The 26,221-nt window shown below is 42.8% G+C and overlaps 1 protein-coding gene across 4 annotated transcripts; it reads right to left on the bottom strand.

Moving 5' to 3' along the window:
* Positions 1-578: 578 nt before the first annotated feature.
* On the bottom strand, positions 579-25,438 carry LOC106565405 (NGFI-A-binding protein 2). Of its 4 annotated transcripts, XM_014132500.3 has the most exons (8): positions 19,900-20,354; positions 10,246-11,169; positions 7,981-8,114; positions 6,243-6,294; positions 5,794-5,908; positions 3,601-3,786; positions 3,281-3,368; positions 579-2,107 (listed from the first exon to the last, which is right to left on the bottom strand). In XM_014132500.3, exons 2-8 carry the CDS (start codon positions 11,158-11,160, stop codon positions 2,101-2,103), a joined length of 1,497 nt encoding a protein of 498 aa, XP_013987975.1. In that variant the 5' UTR covers positions 11,161-11,169; positions 19,900-20,354; the 3' UTR covers positions 579-2,100. The 4 variants fall into 4 exon arrangements, with proteins under 4 accessions (XP_013987975.1, XP_013987972.1, XP_013987974.1 ...); XM_014132497.3 differs by lacking the exons at positions 3,281-3,368; positions 19,900-20,354 and adding an exon at positions 25,319-25,438 and having other exon boundaries at positions 580-2,107; XM_014132499.3 differs by lacking the exon at positions 3,281-3,368 and having other exon boundaries at positions 580-2,107; positions 19,900-20,352.
* Between the last annotated feature and the right edge of the window lie 783 nt (positions 25,439-26,221).

Below are 26,221 nucleotides of genomic sequence, written 5' to 3'. Positions count from 1 at the left end.
GTATTTCTTTTTTGGAACATGAAGCTTATTATGTTGCCACAGTGATCAGTCATTTGTGTTTGGGATGTGTCAAATGGCATTATATTCCCTATATAGTGCACTACCCATCGTGCTATTCGGAATACAACCTGGGTCTTTCACAGTCAGAGCAGCGATGCAAAAGTACACAACAGAACTCCTCAACGAGCCACCAGGTTGGTAGCTATGTCTCGCTATATTTAGTCTGCTCTCTCATCATGGTAGGGTGGGGGGAGGAGGGGGACTCACAGGGAGTTGAGGCAGGTGACATCACAAATACACTCATGTTAGCTTAGAACTGGAAGGAACAAACAACTTGATGGAGCGGAGGCGGTGATGTTGATGGTGGTGGTGATAGTGCGGGGAGAGTGGGAATATGACTGTTTGGACCTAGTGCTTTTCTATTAGTTCTGGAATTACTGGCAGCATTCAAATGACGCAGGATTCTTCAGCCTTTTCGTACATTTGACACTTATGCTCCTCACAAGGAGTGCAACAGATGGGGTGGATGGATTTCCTCACAAGGAGTGCAACAGATGGGGCCACAACAAGAATTTTAAAACAATAAAATAACATTTATTGAGATTTAACAAAATAAATAATCTGCTGTTCAGCATAACAAACGGAGGAGGTTGTTTAATGCTTGTGAGGCAGGAGGTTACAGTTTAGGTACTTCATGGAAATAATGTGTCCATTCCAAATTGCACCTTTTTTTCTTATATAGTGCACCACCTTTGACTAGAGGTAGGCCCTGGTCAGAAGTAGTGCATTACATAGGAAATAGGGGACCTTTTCGGATGCAGAAAATGTAATGTCCTGGATTCTCCCTGATTTCCTAACCATCCAAACACCTTTCTTTTAAACATTCATTCCCAGTAACATCTGACTATGTATTCTTACAAAAAAAGTGAATTCTCCAAAACTCCATAATCAAAGAATTTAGTGTTTGATACGACATACATACTGTATTCAAAAAATAACATTGGGAGATGAGCATTCTTGTCTTTGTTAACTTAGTAATTGCCTCAAGAGTTATGCAAATTATTTTTGCTTGTTTAAGCCTTATTAAGTTAAATCAAAGAATGTTCAGTTCACCAACAAATATAATCTAAGGGCTCAATAGTGTTAACATATTAACATCCAAACCCACCCCTCTAAATTAACAGAGTTTCAGTGGGTGTCAGTGACAGTTGCTGCAGTATTGGAAGAAAAAGGCATCTGAACCTGATTATCTTCTCTGTACACATTGCCTTTATCATCTAACGGTCAACACTCAAATTAGTGACACTTTGTAAAACCAATCTTTAACGGCAGTGTCATAACAGATACTTATCCAAATCTCAGTGACAACCTTGTATCAACAGAACGAAAATAGCACCAAAAGTTAGTCATGATATCAACATTTTGCATCCATTGTCCTGGGGGCAGGGTGGGGGAGGAGGAGATTATGGGGATTGGGATTATGTTCAAAGTGGGCAAACTGAGACATTGTCACATCAGTGTGTGACATACCTCCTACATTTGTGTAAGTGTTACCGTAGCCCTGTGGATGCATGTGGCTAATGCCCTCGCAGGGCTGTTTGGAGTGTTTGGGCACAGTATATACAGAGGTAAAGTTGTAGAGTGCCTATCCCTCAATTTCAGTACTGGAGGGCCATAGTATTAGAAGGTTTATGATGCTTTACCTCTCCCTGAACCACCCGATTCAGCCCATCATGGGCTCCGTCCCAAATAACACCCTATTCCCTATGTAATGCACTGCTTTTGACCAGAGTTCTGATCAAAAGTAGTGCACTATGTAGGGAATTGGGTGTCATTTGGGATGCAAAATTGATTTAGATTGGAATGATTCATTCCACCTCCCCAGTACTCCCAAGTGTCAATGGTTTAAGTACAGATGGAAAGCCTGCTGAGTTGTGCCCTCCAGGATCTGAGTGGAGCTGAGAGGCAGGGTTGTTATGGGTTCTCGGGATGATGAGTGGTTGGTTTCACTACTTTCCTCCGTGGTCCGAGTCATCTTTGGTGCTGCCAGGGCTGCTGCTGCTGCACACTGCTATCGAGCCCCTCCTCTCCACCTTGACCTCAAAGTCTGGAAGAGGAACGATAAGGGCTGTTAGCCTATATGGAAGACTGAGACAATATGATGACAATAAATTATTACTTCCCCTGAACATTTGATTGGTATAGAGTACTTCACTTAATCAAAAATAATACAAAGGGGAAATACAACACCATGCAACTATGGTAGCATTCTTTAATATTTGAAATGTAATATGTCAAGAACTTGAATTTAAATGTCAAGGGTTCTGTCTGCCAAAATGTGAACCCATTTATAAGTTAATAGGATAATATTGTAGATGGAGTCAGTACAGTCAGAGAAGACAAGTCATGTTGCCTTGAGTTAGTGTGAGAGAAATGGAGAAGGAAACCAGGGTGAGTGAGAAGAACAACGGACGACGGAGGGGAAGTGAGAGGGAGACCGACGTCATAGAGAGATGAAACATGTCATTTTGGTTGTTTTTCCCCTCTACTTAAGAAGTCGAGGAAGAGGTAGAAAAAAAAGCCTGTGCCATTTCCCTGCCCACAGGTTTTTATTTTTGTTCTCTGTCGCCTGGTGAGTCAATGCAACGCCCCTCCAATTACCGCCCACTTCTTAGCCCCCTCTCTCGATCCATCCCGCCCTTCAGCCCACAAGCCTAACACAATGTGACGTCAGCTGGTGAGGAGTGAGGGGGGAGGGGGTTCCGTTTCTACTGCCCCCACAGCACTTCCTCTGGCCCCCCACCATTATTCTTTCTATCTCCCACTCTTTCTCTCCCACTCTCTCTCTCTGTCTCCCTGCATCTTCTCCACCCTGTCTACTGTGACAGCCCAGTACTACAGCACAGTAGCTTTATTAACATCTCAATGGCTTCACTTTTACATTTTAATGACGAGTGACAAGATGTGACGGGGAAAGGGTTAAGTACAATCATTTTAAGTGTCGCTATTATTAACATGTGCTAGAAGACCTCATGGCAATTTGACTGTGCTAACATCCATGTCAACTTTCCGTATGACTTTCTAATCTAAACTGTAGCTGGATGTTCCCTCCTCAGCCTCCCCTCTCTATCCCAAACTCATTTCTCTCCTTTCCCTCTTCTCCAGTCCCAGCTAGAGAAACAGCTCTGGATAGTGGGAGGCATCACCCTAGACAGCAATACTGGCTATACAGGGGCAGTATGTTAAAGTGATAATGTAAGTTTGTCAAATGTTTTCATACCTCGAAAGTGGTTTAATATCAGGAGACAATGTCCAGTCAATGTCCCAGGACATTTGTTGCGTTGATTTAGCTCGATTCCGCTGTATGTCTCAAACGAATAGGAAAGATAGGCACCGTTTAAAAATGATGAAATTAGACATTGCCTATCTTTCCTATTCATTTCACATAGAGACATGTAGCCGAATCTACACAACAAATGTTGTGGGACGGACTCGTCTCAACCAATTTTTAGGCCTGAAAAAGTCAGACTATCACTTTAAGAGTGTTAGCATGATAACTCTTGCATGATAATGTTTGTAAGCCATTATTCAGAAAGTCACCTGTGGTATGTGTCCCCTCTGACCTAAGGCTGATCTTGCCAGCTCGGTCATGTGACACCATCTTAGCCAATCGCAGCCCCTCATCCATGAGCGTTTGTTGCATGAGATGGCGACTCCAGTTGGCAGGGATGGAGGTGTCGGTGGAGGGGCGGGGGGATGGAGATTGGTTGCACTGTGAGGCTACGTCTATTAGGACAGACAGGGTTAGGTGTGAATGCCATTTTGAACCAATCATATATAGCTGCTTCTTGACAAGACTGTGGCTGCGTCAAGAATGGCATCCAATTCCCTATGTAATGTACTATTTTTGACCAGGGCCCATAGGGCTCTATATAGAGAATAGGGTACCATTTGGGACATAGCTGGACACTACAGAAAACATGAACTATTACCAATAGTGCTTTGTAGTCAGTGGGGCTCTGTGACATTTAGAGAAACACATAAAGAATGTCTGGGAATGAAATATGATTAAGTGACACTTACTGTACAAGATCAGCGCTAAATGTGTGGAACAATTACTGTATTTACATGCAAGACTTACTGACTTGAGCTGATATACATACTAGTGTTAAAGAAAATATATTTGGATCTGGACACTGTATGGACAGTTGAAGTTGGAAGTTTACATACACCTTAGCCAAATACATTTAAACTCAGTTTTTCACAATTCCTGACATTTAATCCTAGTCAAAATTCCCTGTTTTAGGTCAGTTAGGATCACCACTTCATTTTAAGAATGTGAAATGTCAGAATAATAGTAGAGAGAATGATTTATTTCAGCTTTTATTTCTTTCATCACATTCCCAGTGGGTCAGAAGTTTACATACACTCAATTAGTATTTGGTAGCATTGCCTTTAAATTGTTTAACTTAGGTCAAACATTTCAGGTAGCCTTCCACAAGCTACCCACAATAAATTGGGTGAATTTTGGCACGTTCCTCCTGACAGAGCTGGTGTAACTGAGTCAGGTTTGTCAGCCTCCTTGCTCGCACAAGCTTTTTCAGTTCTGCACCACAAATTTTCTATGGGATTGAGGTTAGGGCTTTGTGATGGCCGCTCCAATACCTTGACTTGGTTATCCTTAAGCCATTTTGCCACAACTTTGGAAGTATGCTTGGGGTCATTGTCCATTTGGAAGACCCATTTGCAACCAAGCTTTAACTTCCTGACTGATGTCTTGAGATGTTGCTACAATATATCCACATAACTTTCCTCCTCATGATGCCATCTATTTTGTGAAGTGCACCAGTCCCTCCTGCAACAAAGCACCCCCACAACATGATGCTGCCACCCTGCGCTTCACAGTTGGGATGGTGTTCTTCGGCTTGCAAGCCTCCCCGTTTTTCCTCCAAACATAACAATGGTCATTATGGCCAAACAGTTCTATTATTGTTTCATCAGACCAGAGGACATTTCTTCAAAAAGTATGATCTTTGTCCCCATGTGCAGTTGCAAACCGTAGTCTGGCTTTTTTATGCCGGTTTTGGAGCAGTGGCTTCTTCCTTGCTGAGCGGCCTTTCAGGTTATGTCAATATAGGACTCATTTTACTGTGGATATAGATATTTTGATTTGCACTTTTCGCACCAAAGTACGTTCATCTCTAGGAGACAGAACATGTCTCCTTCCTGAGCGGTATGACGGCTGCGTGGTCCCATGGTGTTTATACTTGCATACAATTGTTTGTACAGATGAACGTGGTACCTTCAGGCGTTTGGAAATTGCTCCCAAGGATGAACCAGACTTGTGGAGGTCTACAAATTGTTGTTCTGAGGTCTTTGCTGATTTCTTTTGATTTTCCCATGTTGTCAAGCAAAGAGGCACTGAGTTTGAAGGTAGGCCTTGATATACATCCACAGGTACACCTCCAATTGACTCAAATTATGTCAATTAGCCTATCAGAAGCGTCTAAAGCCATGACATCATTTTCTGGAATTTTCCAAGCTGTTTAAAGGCACAGTCAACTTACTGTATGTAAACCTGTGACCCACTGGAATTGTGATACAGTGAATTATAAGTGAAATAATCTGTCTGTAAACAATTGTTGGAAAAATTACTTGTGTCATGCACAAAGTAGATGTCCTAACCGACTTGCCAAAACTATAGTTTGTTAACAATACATTTGTGGAGTGGTTGAAAAACAAGTTTGAATGACTCCAACCTAAGTGTATGTCAACTTCTGACTTCAACTGTACCTTGTGTTAAGCTGTCCAGACTCTCTCCTGATAAGCTGTCCTCGTCAGCCCTCTGGGACACACCCTCTGAACCCTCCACACCATGGAGGGAGGACACACACTCCGACACTATCACCTGAAACACACACCAAACGTCATAGTGTGTGTGTTACAATGCAATTACTACTGAAAAGTACTAATGGCATAAATTGATATATAGTATAGGGCAGCTTGAAAAGTAGCCATGGTATAAATTACAGTGTATGAATTTTTGCCATTTCATTGATTTATTCTAATTACAGCTTATTCATTGTCTACCAATGCTGGATCAATATGGTACTAATATTACGTTGACAAAACAGCTTTTGTACACACACTAACTAATTTAAACAGAGTGAGATAGAGTTTGATAGAGTTTGATATAGTTTTAATCTTTCTTGTTAGGGGTTCAGAGACTTTAGCCCACTCACCTCATGTTTCACTCTCTTTTGGGATGGTAAACTGCAGTCATCTGCACTTGTTCTGTAATAAGATAAATAAATCATAAAGTAAAAGGGCAATCCTCTTGTGCAAACTCCAGGATTCAGTTGGTCCTGCTGTCTGTTAGTTCATTAGCAAGTAGTAGCTCATTATATCCAATTAAAATATACTGAATAAAAATATAAACACAACATGCAAAGTGTTGGTCCCATGTTTCATGGGCTAAAATAAAAAAATCCCAGAAATGTTCCATATGAACAAAAAGCTTATTTCTCTCCAATTTTGTGGACAAATTTGTTTTCATCCCTGTTAGTGAACATTTCTCCTTTGTCAAGATAATCCATCCACCTGACAGGTGTGGCATATCAAGAAGCTGATGATTAAACAGCATGATCATTACACAGGTGCAACTTGTGCTGGGGACAATAAAAGGCTACTCTAAAATGTGCAGTTTTGTTACACAACACAATGCCACAGATGTCCAAGTTTTGAGGGAGCGTGCATTTGGCATGCTGACTGCATGAATGTCCACCACAGCTTTTGCAGTACATCCAACCGGCCTCACAACCGCAGACTACATGTAACCACGCCAGCCTAGGCCCTCCATATCCGGCTTCTTTACCTGCAGGATCGTCTGGGACTAGCCACCCGTACAGCTGATGAAATTGAGGAATATTTATTTCTGTAATAAAGCCCTTTTGTGGGGAAAAACTAATTCTGATTGGCTGGGCCTGGCTCCCCTGCCCAGTCATGTGAAATCCATAAATGATGGCCTAATAAATTTATTTAAATTGACTGATTTCCTTCTATGAACTGTAACTCAGTAAAATCTTTGAAATTGTTGCATGTTGCGTTCATATTTTTGTTCAGTATATAAAAACTGATGCTGTGTAACCAAAACTTGAGGCGATGTGACTAACAGTAAACACATACATTATTCATTGATTTTGAAAGACATATAAAAAAATCTTATTGATTATATGAGGCGCTTGAGTTTTTGAAAGTGCTTTTATTTAGCTGATCACAAAGTATGACTTTGTTTTGGAGCGGATGCACCGGCTGCAGTGCTGTCTGACTAGTAGCATGACATTCGCCAGCCTTAGCTATGTGTGCTGTGGCAGTTCCCAGCTTTCCCGCTGTTCTATACGTCCATCTCTCTTCGCCCCTATGCTGCCTGCAACCATATAGTAGTTTCTCTACGCTCATATCTGGTTGAGAACAGGACATCATATATTTTCATTTCTCATATCATAAGTCTCTCTATATTTGGGTTTCCTTGAGTGCGTCCCAAATGGCACCCTATTCCCTACAGACGTAGGATCTTAATTTGAGCCAGTTTTCTTCAGCACGAACATAATCCTGCAGCAACAGCAAATGTGAATTATTATGTGGATTATAATGAATGGACATATTTGTAGGGGTTGATTAATTTTTCATTGGGGCAAATCAAGTCAGAATTTTCTAAGTGGAAATTTATAACTTTAGATGCCTTTTTAAAACTCAAATACATTTACATTTGAGTTAGCTTTTTCTGCTATGCAGGAAAATTCTCAGCAACAAAAGAGTGGTCAAATTAAGATCCTATATCTGTATGTAGTGCACTACTTTTGACCAGGGCCCATAGGGGACACAGCCTAGTTGTAGAGGAAGAGACAGAAGGTGAGAGGGTGGGAAGGTCATCAGACGGGGGTGGGGAAGCTCCTAAACTGTGGAACCTCTTGCCCTTACCTGGCATGCTTGAGTGTGGAGGTGTAGGCGCATTCTCTTGCCACCTGTCTAGCCAATGAGAAGAGCTCTACCCGTCGCAGAAGCAGAGCGTTGTCACGCATACAGAACTGGGCGGCAGCTTCATTGATGATCAGCTGAACATGAGGAGGACATCAAATAAGGTGAGAGGGGAAAGAGAACATTAGAATGATATGAACACTATGATAAAAAAAAAAATACAACCCACTGGGCAAAAACTGGTTGAATCAACTGTCACAGTTTTCTCCTTCGTCTGAAGATATCTCAAAATCATTGTCAGAAAAAGTGGACCAATACGCAGCGGATTGCGTGCTCAACATCATTTTTAATAAATTATGATGTACACGGACAAAACAAGAAACACGAATGAACCGGTGACAGTTTTACAGGCTATACATAAATCTAGCAGTGTAAAATAAAATAACCTACAACCCCAAGAGAAAAACACACACCTAATATATGACTCCCAATCAGGAACAACGATATCCAGCTGTTCCTGATCGGGAGTCACAAGACTAACACAGAAACAGAACAACTAGAAACTACATACAACACACAACTTCTGCCACGTCCTGACCAAATACTAAACAACTACTCCCTCTGCTGGTCAGGACGTGACAGTACCCCCCCCCCCCCCCCCCCCCCCCAAAGGTGCAGACCCCGGAATGCACCTTAAAAGAAAACACAAAAAAATCCCCCAATACAAAAAAAAAATAAAAAACTAAACAAAAAGGGGAGGGAAGGGAGGGTGGCTGCCGTCAATGACGGCACCTGTGCTACACCCCCCCTCCCCAACCCACCTATATTGGAGGCGGCTCAGGTGCGGGACGTGGGCCCCGCTCCACCCTCGGCGTCGCCCACTTAGGTGGCGCCCCTGGCCGCGTCGGAGGACTGGTGGGCGACCCTGACTGCTGGCGGCCGATTCCTGCTGTGCCCGGCTGGCGGGCGACTCTTGCTGCGCTCGCCAGGCTGATGACCCTGGCGGCTCCGGCCTGGCTGATGACCCTGGCGGCTCCAGACTGGCGGGCGGCTCTGGCGGCTCCAGACTGGCGGGCGGCTCTGGCGGCTCCAGACTGGCGGGCGGCTCTGGCGGCTCCAGACTGGCGAGGCTGGGCTGACGCACTAGAAGCCTGATGCGTGGGGCTGGTACTGGACGTGCCAGCCTGGAGACACGCACCTCAAGGCTAGTGCATGTAGCGGGAAACACTGGACCGTAGAGGCGCACTGGCGGTCTCGAACGCAGGACTGGCATCACCCCTACTGGCTGGATGCCCACTTTCCCCTGGCACATGCGGGGCGCTGGTACTGCGCGTACCGGCCTGAAAATACCCGGCCTCGCCACAGCACCCATCACCCCAAAGCACGGGACCTGTCCAGTATGTCTCTGCCCAAAAAGGGTACGGGGAGCTGGCCTGGGGCTCCATCCACGCCCAGCCAAACTACCCTTGTGCCCCCCCAAAAAAATTATTGGGGCTGCCTCTCGGCCTCCCTTACCAGCCGTGTTCCCCGGTCCTCACCAGATTTCCTCCGCTGCTTGGTCCTTTTAAGGTGGGTTGTTCTGTCACAGTTTTCTCCTTCGTCTGAAGATATCTCAAAATCATTGTCAGAAAAAGTGGACCAATACACAGCGGATTGCGTGCTCAACATCATTTTTAATAAATTATGATGTACACGGACAAAACAAGAAACACGAATGAACCGGTGACAGTTTTACAGGCTATACATAAATCTAGCAGTGTAAAATAAAACAACCCACAACCCCAAGAGAAAAACACACACCTAATATATGACTCCCAATCAGGAACAACGATATCCAGCTGTTCCTGATCGGGAGTCACAAGACTAACACAGAAACAGAACAACTAGAAACTACATACAACACACAACTTCTGCCACGTCCTGACCAAATACTAAACAGCTACTCCCTCTGCTGGTCAGGACGTGACATCAACGTTGTTTCCAGGTCATTTGAACCAAAACATTTAATGTGACGACGTTGAAGCAACGTGGAAAACTGACTGGATTTGAAAAAAAGTAATCAATGGAATTTCATGTTTTTTTCACCCAACTTTTAACCTAAATCCAATGACATGGTGACATTTTTGATTGATTTCACATTGAATTCAGGTTACTTGACAATTCAAAACTAGACGTTGAACTGACGTCTGTGCCAAGTGGGAATGCTCAAGCCTCACACATATACTAGTACACAGATAACTATATTAGTGGAAACACTGATGCCCTCACCTCGTGGTGTGTGAGCTGCTTGCCCTCCCTCCTCTTGGAGTCGAAGCGGCCGTAGATGAGGCTGTACTTGCGGATCTCCTCCTCCATGGCCATGTCCTGGGGTGCCATCTTGAAGATGTGGCCCACCGTCTTGGCCATCTTCTTGTTCATCCTAAGGAGTGTCTTCACCTCTCTGGGGTCCGACCTGGGCAGGGTCCTCAGGAGCCTGTCCACGCTCTCCCCCACTGCCCGTGTCGTCTCCCCGTCCAGCTGGCCCCCAGGCCAGGCTGAGAGGACCACCGAGGAGAGGGAGGAGGAGGAGGCTGGGGGCGTGGAGGGACCTGGGGTACGAGGGGGGAGTAGAGGTGGGCTGGGCTGCTCCTCGTCCACCCCTGAGGCTGAGACCGAGGCACTGTTCCCATCCGGCTCTGGGCTGAGCCAGTGGGGGTCCATTGGGGACAGCATGCCCCTGTAGTGGGTGTCCGGGGGCTGTGGGGAGGCCTGGGAGCAGGGGCTTCTGGGGCTCCCGCTGTGCATAGGGGTGAGGCACGCCCTGTCCTCCCTGTCGAATGGCGACCCCGGCTGCCCATTACTCAGGGACTTCCTGGGTCCTCCAGCGGCGGTTCCGCTGGCACCCGTCCCGTCCACCTTGAACAGCGGGATGCCGCCCAGGGGCACGTTGGCCAGGGGCTGGTTGAAGAGGGCCGGGTTGGCTGCCCAGTCGCGGAGGGCCTTCTGTAGACGGCGCACGTGCAGTGGCTTGGTCGCCATGCCGACCAGCGCCATGATCTCCAGGAACTCATCCTCTGCAGCCTCACAGAGCTGCTGCAAGTCGTCGCCGCCCTGCTGGATGAAGGTGTCGTAGTAGGCCAACAGGTTGGCCCTCTGCAGCACCCGGTACAGCTGCAGCTCGCCCAGCATACGCGGCAGAGACATGGCGTAGGACTGTAGACAGGAAAGGAGGAACAGACCGGAGGAGAGTTACTCAAGACTAGAGGTCGACCGATTCATCGGAATGGCCGATTAATTAGGGCCGATTTCAAGGTTTCAAAACAATCGGAAATTGGTATTTTTGGACGCCGATTTGACCAATTTGTATTTTTTTATTTTTTAGACCTTTATTTAACTAGGCAAGTCAGTTAAGAACACATTCTTATTTTCAATGACGGCCTAGGAACGGTGGGTTAACTGCCTTGTTCAGGGGAAGAACGACAGATTTTTACCTTGTCACCTCGGAATTCAATCTTGCAACCTTACGGTTAACTAGTCCAACGCTCTAACCACCTGCTTTACATTGCACTCCACGAGGAGCCTGCCTGTTACGCGAATGCAGTAAGAAGCCAAGGTAAGTTGCTAGCTAGCATTAAACTTATCTTATAAAAAACAATCAATCAATCATAATCACTAGTTAACTACACATGGTTGATGATATTGCTAGTTCATCTAGCCTGTCCTGCGTTGCATATAATCGCTTAGGTACAAGTTGCTCCAACCATAAACATCAATGCCTTTCTTAAAATCAATACACAAGTATATATTTTTAAACCTGCATATTTAGTTAATATTGCCTGCTAACATGAATTTCTTTTAACTAGGGAAAATGTGTCACTTCTCTTGCAAACAGAGTCAGGGTATATGCAGCAGTTTGGGCCGCCTGGCTCGTTGCGAACTGTGAAGACTATTTCTTCCTAACAAAGACAGCCGACTTCGCCAAACGGGGGATAATTTAACAAAAGCGCATTTGCGAAAAAAGCACAATCATTGCACGACTGTACCTAACCATAAACATCAATGCCTTTCTTAAAATCAATACACAGAAATATATATTTTTAAACCTGCATATGTAGCTAAAAGAAATCCAGGTTAGCAGGCAATATTAACCAGGTGAAATTGTGTCATTTTGCGTTCATTGCACGCAGAGTCAGGGTATATGCAACATTGTGGGCCGCCTGGCTTGTTGCGAACTAATTTGCCAGAATTTTACGTAATTATGACATAACATTGAAGGTTGTGCAATGTAACAGGAATATTTAGACTTAAGGATGCCACCCGTTAGATATAATACGGAACGGTTCCGTATTTCACTGACAGGAAAAACGTTTTGTTTTCGAGATGATAGTTTCCGGATTCTACCATATTAATGACCTAAGGCTCGTATTTCTGTGTGTTATTATGTTATAATTAAGTCTATGATTTGATAGAGCAGTCTGACTGAGCAATGGTAGGCAGCAGCAGGCTCGTAAGCGTTCATTCAAACAGCACTTTCGTGCGTTTGCCAGCAGCCCTTCGCAATACATTGCGCTGTTTATGACTTCAAGCCTGTCAACTCCCAAGATTAGGCTGGTGTAACCAATGTGAAATGGCTAGCTAGTTAGCCGGGTGCGCGCTAATAGCATTTCAAACGTCACTCGCTCTGAGACTTGGAGTAGTTGTTCCCCCTTGCTCTACATGGGTAACGCTGCTTCGAGGGTGGCTGTTGTCGATGTGTTCCTGGTTCAAGGCCAGGTAGGAGCAAGGAGAGGGACGGAAGTTATACTGTTACACTGGCAATACTAAAGTGCCTATAAGAACATAAAATAGTCAAAGGTAAATGAAATACAAATCGTATAGAGAGAAATAGTCCTATAATTCCTATAATAACTACAAACTAAAACTTCTTACCTGGGAATATTGAAGACTCATGTTAAAAGGAACCACCAGCTTTCATATGTTCTCATGTTCTGAGCAAGGAACTTAAACGTTAGCTTTCTTACATGGCACATATTGCACTTTTACTTTCTTCTCCAACACTTTGTTTTTGCATTATTTAAACCAAATTGAACATGTTTCATTATTTATTTGAGGCTAAATTGATTGATGTATTATATTAAGTTAAAATAAGTGTTCATTCAGTATTGTTGTAATTTTCATTATTACAAATAAATAAATCGGCCGATTAATCGGTGGCGGCTTTTTTTGGGCCTCCAATAATCGGTATTGGCGTTGAAAAATCATAATCGGTCGACCTCTACTCAAGACTCCACTTAAGTTTAATAAATGTCTCATCAATGGAAGGAGAAAACAGCTATGATGTATTGTGTTGTGTGGACAGAATGCTTTATACATTTTTTTGCTGTATGGAATAATCCTTCCTCCCCCCTCCATTCTCTCTCCCTGCTTCTTTCCCTCCCTACCCCCCTCTCATCCATCGCTCCCTCCTCGCTCTCAATCCCCTCCCTCCTTCACCATCTCCCTCTCTCCCCTTCCCCACTCTCATGTCTTTCTCTCCCCCATCTCCACCTCTCGCTCTCTCTCTCCTCTCTCCCACCACAGACATGATATTGAAGCATAGATATGCGTCAAGAGAATTGACACAAGTCAATACATTGCATTCAATGCAAAAGGATATTCAGGCAGACAGACTCTAACCTCAACCCTAAACCTAGCTTCATGTCCACACCTTGGCTCAACCCTAACCCTAAGCCATGGGGTTGGAGCTATGGTTAGGGTTGAGGTTGGAGTTAGAGTTGAGCTTGGATGTGGACAAGAAGTTAGGGTTATGGCTAGGGTTACATTTGAGCCAATATGTGGACATGAATTGAGGGTTAGTGTAGGGTTGAGCCAGGAGTGGACATGAAGCTAGGGTTATACTCTTAGAAAAAAAAGGGTTCCAAAAGGGTTCTTCGGCTATCCCCATAGGCGAGCACTTTTTCACTTTTTGTTTCCAGGTAGAACTATTTTGGGTTCCACGAAGAAGCCTCTGTGTAAAAGGTACTACATGGAACTCAAAAGGATTCTACTTGGAAACAAAATTGGTTCTTCAAAGGGTCCTCCTATAGGGACCGCCAAAGAACCCCTTTTAGGTTCTAGATAACACCCTTGGAAAAGGGTTTTGGTTAGGTTAAGGGTTGAGCCGGGATGTGGACATGAAGTTAGAGTTAGGTTTAGGCCCTAGACATCACCCTAACCATAATCCAATTAACAATGCATTCATTTGCCCCTACCCCCACTACATGGCAGAAAGGTAGGGTTAATGTGTTTTTGAGTGACATCGGAGGTTGATCCTAGAAACACAATTCACATATGGGATCATTCAGCAGACGCTCCCGATGAACACAAGCCTACACCTGACCGGGGGACCGCCATGACCCGGCATATGAAAGTTAAAGTCAATCGACCCAAAATCATTTTTTACCTCCATTGGACACAATGGCCTTGCAGTTGTAGAAGTCTTAGAATGAATTCTGAAGAGAATGTCAGTAAAAAAAAATGGATTGACTTGAAACTTGAAACTGCCTGCCTGCCGGCCTGTGTGTGTCTGTCTGTCTGTCTGTCTGGGGAAAGACAGAGCAAGATACAAGAAACAGGAAGGGAAGGAGAGAGAGGGGAGGGGAAGAGAGGGGGAGGGGTGGAAGGGTGAAAGAAGGGGGAGGGAGAAAGAAGTGAAGGATGGGGAGATAAAGAGGAAGTAGAGACAGAGAAAGAGGGAGGCAAAGAGAGGGAGAGAGAAGGAGGGAGGAAGAGAAAGAAAGAAGAGAGAGAGCGAGAAGGAGAGGGGGATACGAGAAAAGAGAGAGAGAGAGACATGTCTGTCACATGTCTGTCTGTGAGTTTATACAGTGCCTTCAAAAATTATTCTTATCCCTTGACTTATTCCACATTTTGCTGTTACAGCTTGAATAAAAAATGTATTGAATATATTTTCTCCCCCATTTACACACAATACCCCAGAACAACAAAGTGAAAACATTTTTTCAAATTTTTACAAATGTATTGAAAATTAAGTACAGAAATATAAACATACAGTTGAAGTTGGAAGTTCACATAAACTTAGGTTGGAGTCATTAAAACTGGTTTTTCAACCACTCCAAAAATTTCTTGATAACAAACTATAGTTTTGGCAAGTCGTTTAGGACATCTACTTTGTGCATGACACAAGTAATTTTTCCAACAGCTGTTTACAGACAGATTATTTCACTTATAGTTCACTGTATCACAATTCCAGTGGTTCAGAAGTTTACATACACTAAGTTGACTGTGCCTTTAAACAGCTTGGAAAATTCCAGAAAATGTGGTCATGGCTTTAGAAGCTTCTGATAGGCTAATTGACATCATTTGAGTCAATTGGAGGTGTACCTGTGGATGTATTTCAAGGCCTACCTTCAAACTTAGTGCCTCTTTGCTTGACATCATGGGAAAATCAAAAGAAATCAGCAAAGACCTCAGAAAAAAAAATGTGTAGATATATATATGTACTTTGGTGCAAAAAGTGCAAATCAATCCCAGAACAACAGTAATGGACCTTGTGAAGATGCTGGAGGAAACCGGTACAAAAGTATCTATATCCACAGTAAAATGCATCCTATATTGACATAACCTGAAAGGCCGCTCAGCAAGGAAGAAGCCACTGCTCCAAAACCATCATAAAAAAGCCAGACTACGGTTTGCAACTGCACATGGGGACAAAGATCGTACTTTTTGGAGAAATGTCCTCTGGTCTGATGAAACAATAATAGAACTGTTTAGTCATAATGACCATTGTTATGTTTGGAGGAAAAACGATGAGGCTTGCAAGCCGAAGAACACCATCCCAACTGTGAAGCGCGGGGTGGCAGCATCATGTTGTGGGGGTGCTTTGCTGCAGGAGGGACTGGTGCACTTCACAAAATAGATGGCATCATGAGGAGGAAAGTTATGTGGATATATTGTAGCAACATCTCAAGACATCAGTCAGGAAGTTAAAGCTTGGTCACAAATGGGTCTTCCAAATGGACAATGACCCCAAGCATACTTCCAAAGTTGTGGCAAAATGGCTTAAGGACAACCAAGTCAAGGTATTGGAGTGGCCATCACAAAGCCCTGACCTCAATCCCATAGAAAATTTGTGGGCAGAACTGAAAAAGCTTGTGTGAGCAAGGAGGCCGACAAACCTGACTCAGTTACACCAGCTCTGTCAGGAGGAACGTGCCAAATTTCACCCAATTTATTGTGGGTAGCTTGTGGAACACTACCTGAAATGTTTGACCCAAGTTAAACAATTTAAAGGCAATGCTACCAAATACTAATTGAGTGTATGTAAACTTCTGACCCACTGGGAATGTGATGAAAGAAATAAATGCTGAAATAAATAATTCTCTCTACTATTATTCTGACATTTCACATTCTTAAAATGAAGTGGTGATCCTAACTGACCTAAAACAGGGAATTTTTACTAGGATTAAATGTCAGGAATTGTGAAAAACTGAGTTAAAATGTATTTGGCTAAGGTGTATGTAAACTTCCGACTTTAACTGTAAGTATTCACACCCCTGAGTCAATACATGTTAGAATCAACTTTGGCAGCAATTACAGCTGTGAGTCTTTAAGAGCTTTGCACACCTGGTAGTACAATATTTGCACATTAATACTTTTTAAGTTCTTCAAGCTCTTGGAAGCTGGTTGTTGATCATTGCTAGACAACCATTTTCAAATCTTACCAAAGATTTTCAATACGATTTTAGTCAAAACTGTAACTAGGCCTCTCAATATCATTCAATGCCGTCTTGGTAAGCAACTCCAGTGTATATTTGGCCTTGTGTTTTAGGTTATTGTCCTGCTGAAAGGGGAATTTGTCTCACGAGTGTGTGTAGGAACGGACCAAGGCGCAGCGTGCGTATCGTTCCACATCTTTATTATATAGTGAAACTTAGCCAAACAAACAATAAACTATAAACAAACAACAAACCGTGACGACAGAGGTACAACATGCACTAACTCAAAATAATCTCCCACAAACACAGGTGGGAAAAACAACTACTTAAATATGATCCCCAATTAGAGACAATGATGACCAGCTGCCTCTAATTGGGAATCATACAAAAAACCCAACATAGCAAAAAGAAACTTGAACACAACATAGAAAAAATAAACCAGATAAACCCCCCAGTCACGTCATGACCTACTCTACCATAGAAAATAAGTGCACTCAATGGTCAGGACGTGACAGTACCTCCCCCCCAAAGGTGCGGACTCCGGCCGCAAAACCTGAAACCAAGAGGGAGGGTTAGGGGCGGTGTCTAGTGTTGGTGGCGGCTCTGGTGCAGGACGAAGAACCTTCTCATCCTGCGGACGTGACACTCAGTGTCTGTTGGAAAGCAGACTGAACCAGGTCTTCCTTTAGGATTTTTCCTGTGCTTGGCACTATTCCATTTATTTTTATCCTAAAAAACTCCCTAGTCCGTGTCGATGACAAGCATACCCAAAACATGCAGCCACCAACATGCTTGAAAATATGAAGAGTGGTACTCAGTGATGTGTTGGATTTCCCCAAACATAACGCTTTGTATACAGGACACAAAGGGAATTCCTTTGCCACATTCTTTGCAGTTTTACTTTAGTGCTTTATTGCAAACAGGATGCATGTTTTGGAATATTTTTATTCTGTACAGGCTTCCTACTTTTCACTCTGTCATGTAGGTTAGTATTGTGGAGTAACTACAATGTTGTTTTTCCATCCTCAGTTTTCTCGTATCACAGCCATTAAACTCTGTAACTGTTTTAAAGTCACCATTGGCCTCATCGTGAAATCCCTGAAGGGTTTCCTTTCTCTGAGTTAGGAAGGATGCCTATACCTTTGTAGTGACTGGGTGTATTGATAGACCATCCAAAGTGTAATTAATAACCTCCCCAGGCTCAAAGGGATATTCAATGTCTGCTTGTTTTTTTTAAATCTACAAATAAGTGCCCTTCATTGCAAGGCATTGGAAATCCTGTGTTTAAAATTCACTGCGCGATTGAGGGACCTTGCAGATAATTGTATGTGTGGGGTACAAGGATGAGGTAGTCATTCAAAAAAATCATGTTAACCTTTTACTGCAAAATCTCTGTGTTCTTGGTAGTCTTAAATAAATCTACATTGAAACAAAAGTATTACCCTCACACAAATGTTTATGGGCTTTAAAAAAAAACTAAATCTGTCAGATATAGAGTTGAAATGTATTACATTTTTTGCATCCCAATATGACACTTTATATACATCACAGAAGACGTTTGACATTTCCTGTGTAAAGGAAAAGTGTATTAATTATGAAATTATGAAAAATATTAATAACATTCCACCCATGAGGCCACTAGGGGTGTACCCTATTATTGCACCATGCAATTTATTATGTGACTTGTTAAGTAAATATTTTCTTAGGCTTGCCATAACACAGGTGTTGAATACTTAATTTTTATGTTTTATTTTATTTCACCTTTATTTAACCAGGTAGGCTAGTTGAGAACAAGTTCTCATTTACAACTGCGACCTGGCCAAGAAAAAGCAACGCCCCACTTAAGCCCCGTGAGGAAAACAATTCGAGCTGTTTCGAATGGAAGTACCAAATTCGAGCTGTGTCTAAGGAAACCTGGGCCAGTGCAGCCCAGTTTCACAACTAGTGCCAGCTCGATTAGAATTCGGCCTGGTGGAGCCGTTACTATGCAACCACCAAACTGATCACTGCTGGATACTGACACAATGTAGCTAGCTCGTCTGGACTTGTTGCTGTTAGCTAGCACTTAGACAAGCAGTACTGCAGTAGTCAGACATGACACGAATTAGCACCATAGCTGGGTCCTAGCTGGCACTACACAAAGTTTTATGAGAACAGTCAGCCCTCAAATGCTAGCAAATCAGAGTTGAAACAAGCTAGCTAGCAGGAATTTTTGCTGGCCAGGTCGTATTGAAAGATGGCTAGCTACATTATATCAAACCTGTCGTCTGGTTTGCTTGGTTAGCTAGCTAGCTAATAGCCAGTCTGATGGCAAATAAGGAATTAAGCTAGCTAGCCTGTTGTGCTAGTGATGACGCTAATCGTTTATCTAGCTAGCTAACGTCAGCAAGCCAGACTCACTCAGATTAAATATATATATATATATATAACGTTAGTTACAGCATGGTGAGGGTGAATTAAATTCTTCAACATCTTGCTAGCAACAAGAAAATATGGAAAAAGTCAAGGGATGGGAATACTTTCTGAAGGCACTGTATGTATGTATGTCTGTCTGTCACCAGTTTTTGCCTAATGCTCAAACATCTTGATCCATATTTATGCATCAATTTCTGAGGCATACACAGCACATGCGTCAAGACGCATACCTGTTCGCAATAAATGTATTGAGAATTTTGTCACATCTTTTGACTATCTGTTATGTTGCAGAATGTCTCATATAAGAACACATGAAGTCAATATCAATCAAATGTCTTGTATAAGAAAACACTAAGTCTACTACCATTTTTTTCTTTTAACCCAAATTACACATGAGATTCTTATACTAGCCTACTTTTCCCGATAGTTTATTATTATTGATGATCATCTTTGACAACACTTCACGTGTGGGTGCCCAATCCTCGTTACCTCAAATATGCAGGATGTGTTCTCCAATTACGCATGTACAAAATGTACAGTTTAGACATGCACAATTATTTTGTTTTTTCAAGATCTGAGAATTAAAAATAGTTTGTTAAAAATAGTTTGTCTATTCTTATGAGGACAGAATTTGCGAGCACAAAGCGACGGTTACGAAAATAATAATTTAAAAAACAATGACAATAGTATTAGGCGAACATCCATAGTGCAAGGCAATACCAGACGATCCATATTTCTACGGAACTAAACACGCATGTGAAATGTAATATTTCATCATAAAAATGTAAATAACTCCAGCATAATCTCTCACCTCTTTCAAATCGTCCGATGGCTGAAATGGCAGAGGAGACCTGCGCGCGTTGAGTGACCCGAATCCAGTTTTCGCGCAATCTGTTGAACCTCGTAATAGACTAGATTATCTAAAAAATTAATTTACATTAGCAATCCTAATTGTTATCTCACTTTTTACCTTATCGAAAGTCTCATCCCTCGACGACTCTTTTTTTTAAAGTCCCATCCAGTCCCGTTAACTAAGTTTCCATCAATGTAAGAGATTTGATAAATACATACTTTTTTAAAAGCTATTGTACACAGCCTACTGTAAATGCCTTAAATGTATTTATATAATCGCTTTATTTCCCTGTACAATCGTTATCTTTCTCACTTCTGACTGCTGTTGACACCAGCTAAATCCCATAACTCGTCTGAATTCGTTGGCAGTTATCTTCCCCCCGCGAACCGTATTGGTTGCTGGCTGCCTTTTTGCTGGATGTGTGGGTGCGAGAAACCTGGGGGCGGACGCCATCTGACCGAAAAAGAGCTTTCCTCTCTCCCGGTAGAGAGGCGGCTTTCAAATTGGAGATGTGGGAGGCGGAGGTCTGAAAGACTGAGGTTTGCTTAGTAACCCTTTCATTTTCGGATTTTATTTGCCCACTTTTCAATAAGATGCACCTGTCTAAAATGAGCCTTTTAATAAAAACTGAGGACCACATAGCCTACCATTCTGCCTGGTCAGTCACAGAAATGTGTGAGGTGAGCTGTATGCTTCTATAGGCTATGCTGCTAGCCTAACCTTCAATTTAATTCATCTCCTTTTATTGTACTAGAAAAGTTATTTTGGTACTGTTTCACAAATAAATATTATTGATCTACAGCACAGTCGTAAACAACATATACATACAGTAATAGCCTAACAGTGCGGCATAATCATCAAGTGGTAGGCAAATGGTGAAGGACTGTTTCCGATCGTTTGGGTAAATTCTTTGTGTGACGCATGAGACAGGGGATTCCCCGATGATGCAACAGGCATCACTGTGAATTTGATTTACACTAGGTCTACAACATTGCAGTTTTTTCATTATAAATAGGCTAATTTAAAGGGAAAATCAGCAGTTGAAACAATAATAAAGCATAATCTCTTCCCTGGCCTGTTTCAATGAAAAGCAAAGGAATGGGGATGGAGAAATGTAACCACTCTTAAAATTCAAAGACAGAGCTATTATCAGGATAAGGTAAAACCCAGATGCAGACCTTGTCGAAGTAACAATGTTTATTACAGCAACAGGGGCAAAGGTACAGGACTGCAGGCAGGGTCAGGGCAGGCAGAGTGGTCAGGCGGGCGGGCTCAGGGTCAGGACAGGCAAGGGTCAAAACCAGGAGGACCAGAAAAGAGAGACTGGGGAAAAGCAGGAGATAAATACAAAAAATGCTGGTTGACTAGACAAACAAGACGAACTGGCAACAGACAAACAGAGAACACCTGTATAAATGGAAACAGGAGATAAAGGGCTGTGAGACATGGGTTTAACTCAGGACACATGAAAGGTGGGGTGTATATGAAGGGTACGGGGCAACAGAAGACGAACAGCAGAGGGACTGCCGTGGCAGAGCAGGGAAGGGTGTTGTGTGCATATTCCACCCACACAAGCTGCTGGCTCCAGGTGGTGGGGTTGGCGGAGACCAGGCAACGCAGAGTTGTCTCAAGGTCCTGGTTGGCTCGCTCCGACTGGCCATTGGACTTGGGGTGGAACCCAGAGGACAGGCTGGCCGACGACCCAATGAGGGTGCAGAACGCCTTCCAAAACTGGGACGAGAACTGAGGACCCCGGTCAAAGACCATGTCCACAGGCAGTCCATGGATCCGGAAGACGTTCTGCACCATGAGCTGGGCCGTCTCCTTGGCCGAGGGTAGTTTGGGGAGAGGAATGAAGTGGGCGGCCTTGGAAAACCGGTTGACCACAGTCAGGCTCCAACATGACTGGCCATGATTGTTTTGATTGGTTTAACTTGGGGACAAATTGATTAAATGGTTTATGTTGAGTATAGCTGTGATTTTGCACAAAGCAACATTGTCTCTATCATGTCCCTCCTTCGGGTCACCATGTAGGCGTTGAAGCATGCTGACATGTTCTATCTGAGCCCTCTCAACTAAATAAGCAGGGCCGGTCCTTGCCGTTCTGCCGCTATAGGCGAGACCAAAAAATGAAAGTTAAAAATACTTATTTTCATGATGTTGAAAATACATATTTTACAAACGTTCAAAATATGTCTTTTCTGGATGTTGAAATTAGGCTAATTTTTGGTTCTGAAAGAAAGTTGAAAATAAGTAATTTATAGACATCTATATTTGGGCCAAATCAAGGCTGGTCTAGACCGGACAAAATCTGAACCAAACATAGACGTCTAAAAGGCGTCGGCCCTGTACCAAATAAATACGTCCAAAAGGCGTCAGTCCGTGCTTACTGAGTTGTAGCTTACAGTGTTGTCTGGTATTGAATTTTATGAATGCCCATTTATGTGGTAAGCCTACCATTTGTAAAACACAAAAAAAAAACATATCCAGACAGGACCAAAAAAAGACGTCACCTTATGCTTACTGGGGTGTAGCCTACCATGTTGGCCTGCAATAGAATTTTATCCATGTTGCAGGCCCACCATTTGTAAACCAGGTAATTGCATTGGTTTATTAGTCCTGATTCCTGTGACTAATCAATTTGGCTATTTAAGCTCTGAATATCAGCTACCCAACTTTATCATGAGTTATCATGAGCCTATTTGCAATGTGTTTACACAGCAGGAAATGCAGAAGTATTTTCTTTTTCATTATGATCAGCTTGTCAAAAATGTGCAGATACAAACTTGAAACCACTGGTCATGACAATGGGGTGAAACTCCTGGACAACAGTTGTGATTGTAATTCCATATTGTCCATTTTAATTTGACCTGGCCTGTTTTTAGGATATGTTGTTTGTTAACATGACAACTCATTTTTAATTTGGTTGAGTGCCATTTAGGTTAGGCTATTTGATCTGAGAAACCTGCATGTTGTTCGTCTCATTACAGTGTCATACATTTTATCTCCAGGCTGTAGGCTACAGAAAAGGCCACATACTGTCTACCATATCCTATATCAGCTACATGATTTATGTTCACAAATGTTTTTGACAAAACGTTGGTGGAGCGCCGCAGAGTTGCTTCTCTCCAACAGCATCCTGGAGAGGCACGTTGGACAAAGTGGGCACTGCTTCCCAAAGGGCGACATCAGCTCTCACCTAAAAAACCCATATGCCACTGGTTGAGAGAAATTGTCAGTGTTTTTGGGCAGAATTAAGTGATGTATGTGTTGTTGTTGGAGGTGCGGCTTGGCCAGTTTAGCTCAGAAAATGCCGCCTCGTCAATCTACAGCCATAGGTGGCCGCCTAATCCTGCCTAATAAGCTGGCCAGCCGTGCAAATAAGCAATACTTTTTCTAGATATCAAAATACGTGTGTGTGAAATGAAAGTCTACAGATTGAAATGAAAACTAAGCTATAGGCTACACTTTTTCTATTAGACCTATAGTACACTTTCCTAACATTCAAATAAGAGTAGGCCTATTAGTTGGACCAGAGAATTCAGATTTAGTTTTGAATACGAAATAATGATTGCCCTCTTAAAATATCAGATTGACTATCTTCAAATTCGTCGTACATGTAATTGTGTGAATAAAGGTGATATTTTTAGGTCTTCTGAGGCAGAGGACACCCACAGTGTGTTCAGTCCATCCTGCCTCCTTTATATCCATCCATCTCCTGCCTGTCACTGACTGACACAAATCCCCTGGAGAGTGAGCTGTGCCCCCTGCCGGTTGCAAGCCCCCCTTTCCTACCTCTCTCTCCCCCAGACCTCCCCCTTCTGAAAGCCCTGGTTGATCTCACAGCCGCCCACACAGACTATTCGCACACACACAAGTACACACTCTCTCTCTCACACACACACACACACACACACACACACGGACACTCCTTGAGGAACACACTTTAATACAGCATCCGGAATGGGCAGAAATAGGCTAGAGAATGCAATGCACCAGGGAGTGTGTGGGTGGGTGGAGAAGGCAGACATGAGAAAATGGATGGTGTTTGACAGTAGGAAAAAGTGACTGCATGATATCCATGTTTGCATTATTGAATAAACAATGACTTGTTTTGTTTAAATAGGGAATAAGTCAGAAAATAGTTTGCCTATTATAATTCTAGTCTTTGAATTATTATTTCATTATTAGTCCTTTATAGACTAATTTGAAGATAATTACTTGAAGATAATACAATTGCAGACCCATATCTTTTTATTTATATAAAGAGAAACATTATTATTAACGCTACATTCATCCTCTTTTCTTTGTACTCAGTTGCCATTTAAAGTTGCATTAGAATTTTTCTTTGAGCGAGCGTAAACTTGTTCTGGCAAAGATTGGGTTAATCTAGGGGAAACAAGGTTGTTGTAACGGCCGTCGTTCAAATGAGATCAAGGTGCAGCGGAGGATGTGTTCATCTTCAGGAATTTATTAAAGAAAGAACACGTTAGACAAAAACAAGAAACCGACAGCCAAACAGTCCTGTCAGGTGCAAACACTAAACAGAAACAATTACCCACAAAACCCAAAGGAAAAACATGCTCCTTATGTGTGACTCCCAATCAGCAACAACGAGCTTCAGCTGTGCCTAATTGGGAGCTACACATGGCCCAAAACAAAGAAATACAAAAACATAGAGAAAGGAACATAGAATGCCCACCCAATGTAACACCCTGGCCAAACCAAAATAAATAACAAAAAACCCCTCTCTATGGCCAGGGCGTTACAGTTGTGGTTTGTGTACCGTTGGCAAAATGTCCTTTCCTATTAAAGCCATAGGCAAAGTCATTGGTCATATTCCCCCTTGCATGTGTTGTTACTTTACTTTCATTAATCTGATGACTGTTATTTATCTAATCAGCTAATGATTAAATTAATCATGTAACAATTAACTCATTAGGATTTGGGGCACCATGAGAGCGGTTCTTTAAAGAGTTACTATCTCCGGAATTATACTCTAAAAGGTCTTTACCTATCACATCCATAAACAGTCAACTTATCATAACCTTGTATCATATCATCATTCTTTACAGTCGTAACCTTGCATCTGCAAAAACCTGGGCCTTACTTATGATTCAGTACTACACAAATGGTTTACTTATTTATTTACTAGCTAACTAAATGGTAACACAGGATAAACATACACACTTAATACATTAGAAACAGGTCCCTAGCGGACTGACAACAACATGGCTGCTTGTTACAAAAGACATGGAGTGGGCGAGAGAGAGAGGGACAGATAGACTTAACGTTGGTACATTTAGAAACTACTCTCACTTATACTTTGCACACGAACCGCTGCCTGCTTAGAGTAAGAAATCATGAATGTATTTACGTGAAAATCCTTGTTTTCTCTCTGTGGACAGGGCCTTCTTGGAAAGGGGGTTGGACCTTTTCGCGGGACGCTTGTAAGGCTCTGATTGTCCAAACGGGGTTCCTCTGTTGTTCAACGGAACTGACAAATATAGGGGAGGAAATAAACAGGTGATGACTGAGTCCAGGTGAGTCCAATATCGCTGATGTGTGTGACGAGGGAAGGTAGGTGTGCGTAATAGATGGCAGGAGTGCGTGATGCAGGGCGTGACAGACAAGCTCTATGATCTCACTTAAGGGGGTGGTGACTATTTACCACTCACATCTCTCTCTTAACAAAAACACTTTCATCATTGTTCATATAGCACGCACAACGTAGAGGATGGACATTTCGTAAATGTAGTGTGTTACAGTATTTTCTTTATAACAATTTTAATGCCATTACAAAATAACAACCAAACCGACATCAGTGTTCTTTTAGGTCGCCTCTGACCATTCCCCACGTTCTCTGTTAGAAAGATTGTTCCAGTATTCGCTTTAGAATGTGTTAGAGTTTCGGCAGGAAAATCTGTGAAATAAAGGCATATTCCTTTGGTGAATTTGGAGAGGAAGAGACCTGAATGTTCTTTCCTTGATTTACAACAGGGCGTGAGCTGTCAACCCACACCAGTTCCCTTCTCCCCACCTCTGCGGGTGAGAGGGGGTCTGGTTGAAGTTATTTATTTCAAAGCTTATCTGACCTATTTGGATCCTCACAGGACAGTCATGACACATGCATCAACCAATGGTTGCATGCCATGTCATCGACTGTGTCATCGATTGATATATTGCAGTTATTCCGCGTTCAAAACAACTGGGATCTCGGAATCTCAGACTTCCAACTTCAGTGCGTTCAAAACAACTGGGAACTCTGAAAAAAACTAGC

Source organism: Salmo salar, chromosome 12 (assembly GCF_965601325.2).
Source record: "Salmo salar chromosome 12, fSalSal1, whole genome shotgun sequence".
Lineage (NCBI taxonomy): Eukaryota > Metazoa > Chordata > Actinopteri > Salmoniformes > Salmonidae > Salmo > Salmo salar.
This window is presented reverse-complemented; position numbering and strand designations above follow the sequence as displayed.

Coding starts and splice junctions, on each gene's coding strand:
- LOC106565405 (XM_014132497.3), bottom strand. CDS start 11,160: ATGTCTCTGCCGCGTATGCTGGGCGAGCTGCAGCTGTACCGGGTGCTG. Junction 8,115..10,245: donor AGCAGCTCACACACCACGAG/GTGAGGGCATCA, acceptor CCTCATGTTCAG/CTGATCATCAATGAAGCTGC. Junction 3,787..5,793: donor TCTGGACAGCTTAACACAAG/GTACAGTTGAAG, acceptor CTGTCCTAATAG/ACGTAGCCTCACAGTGCAAC.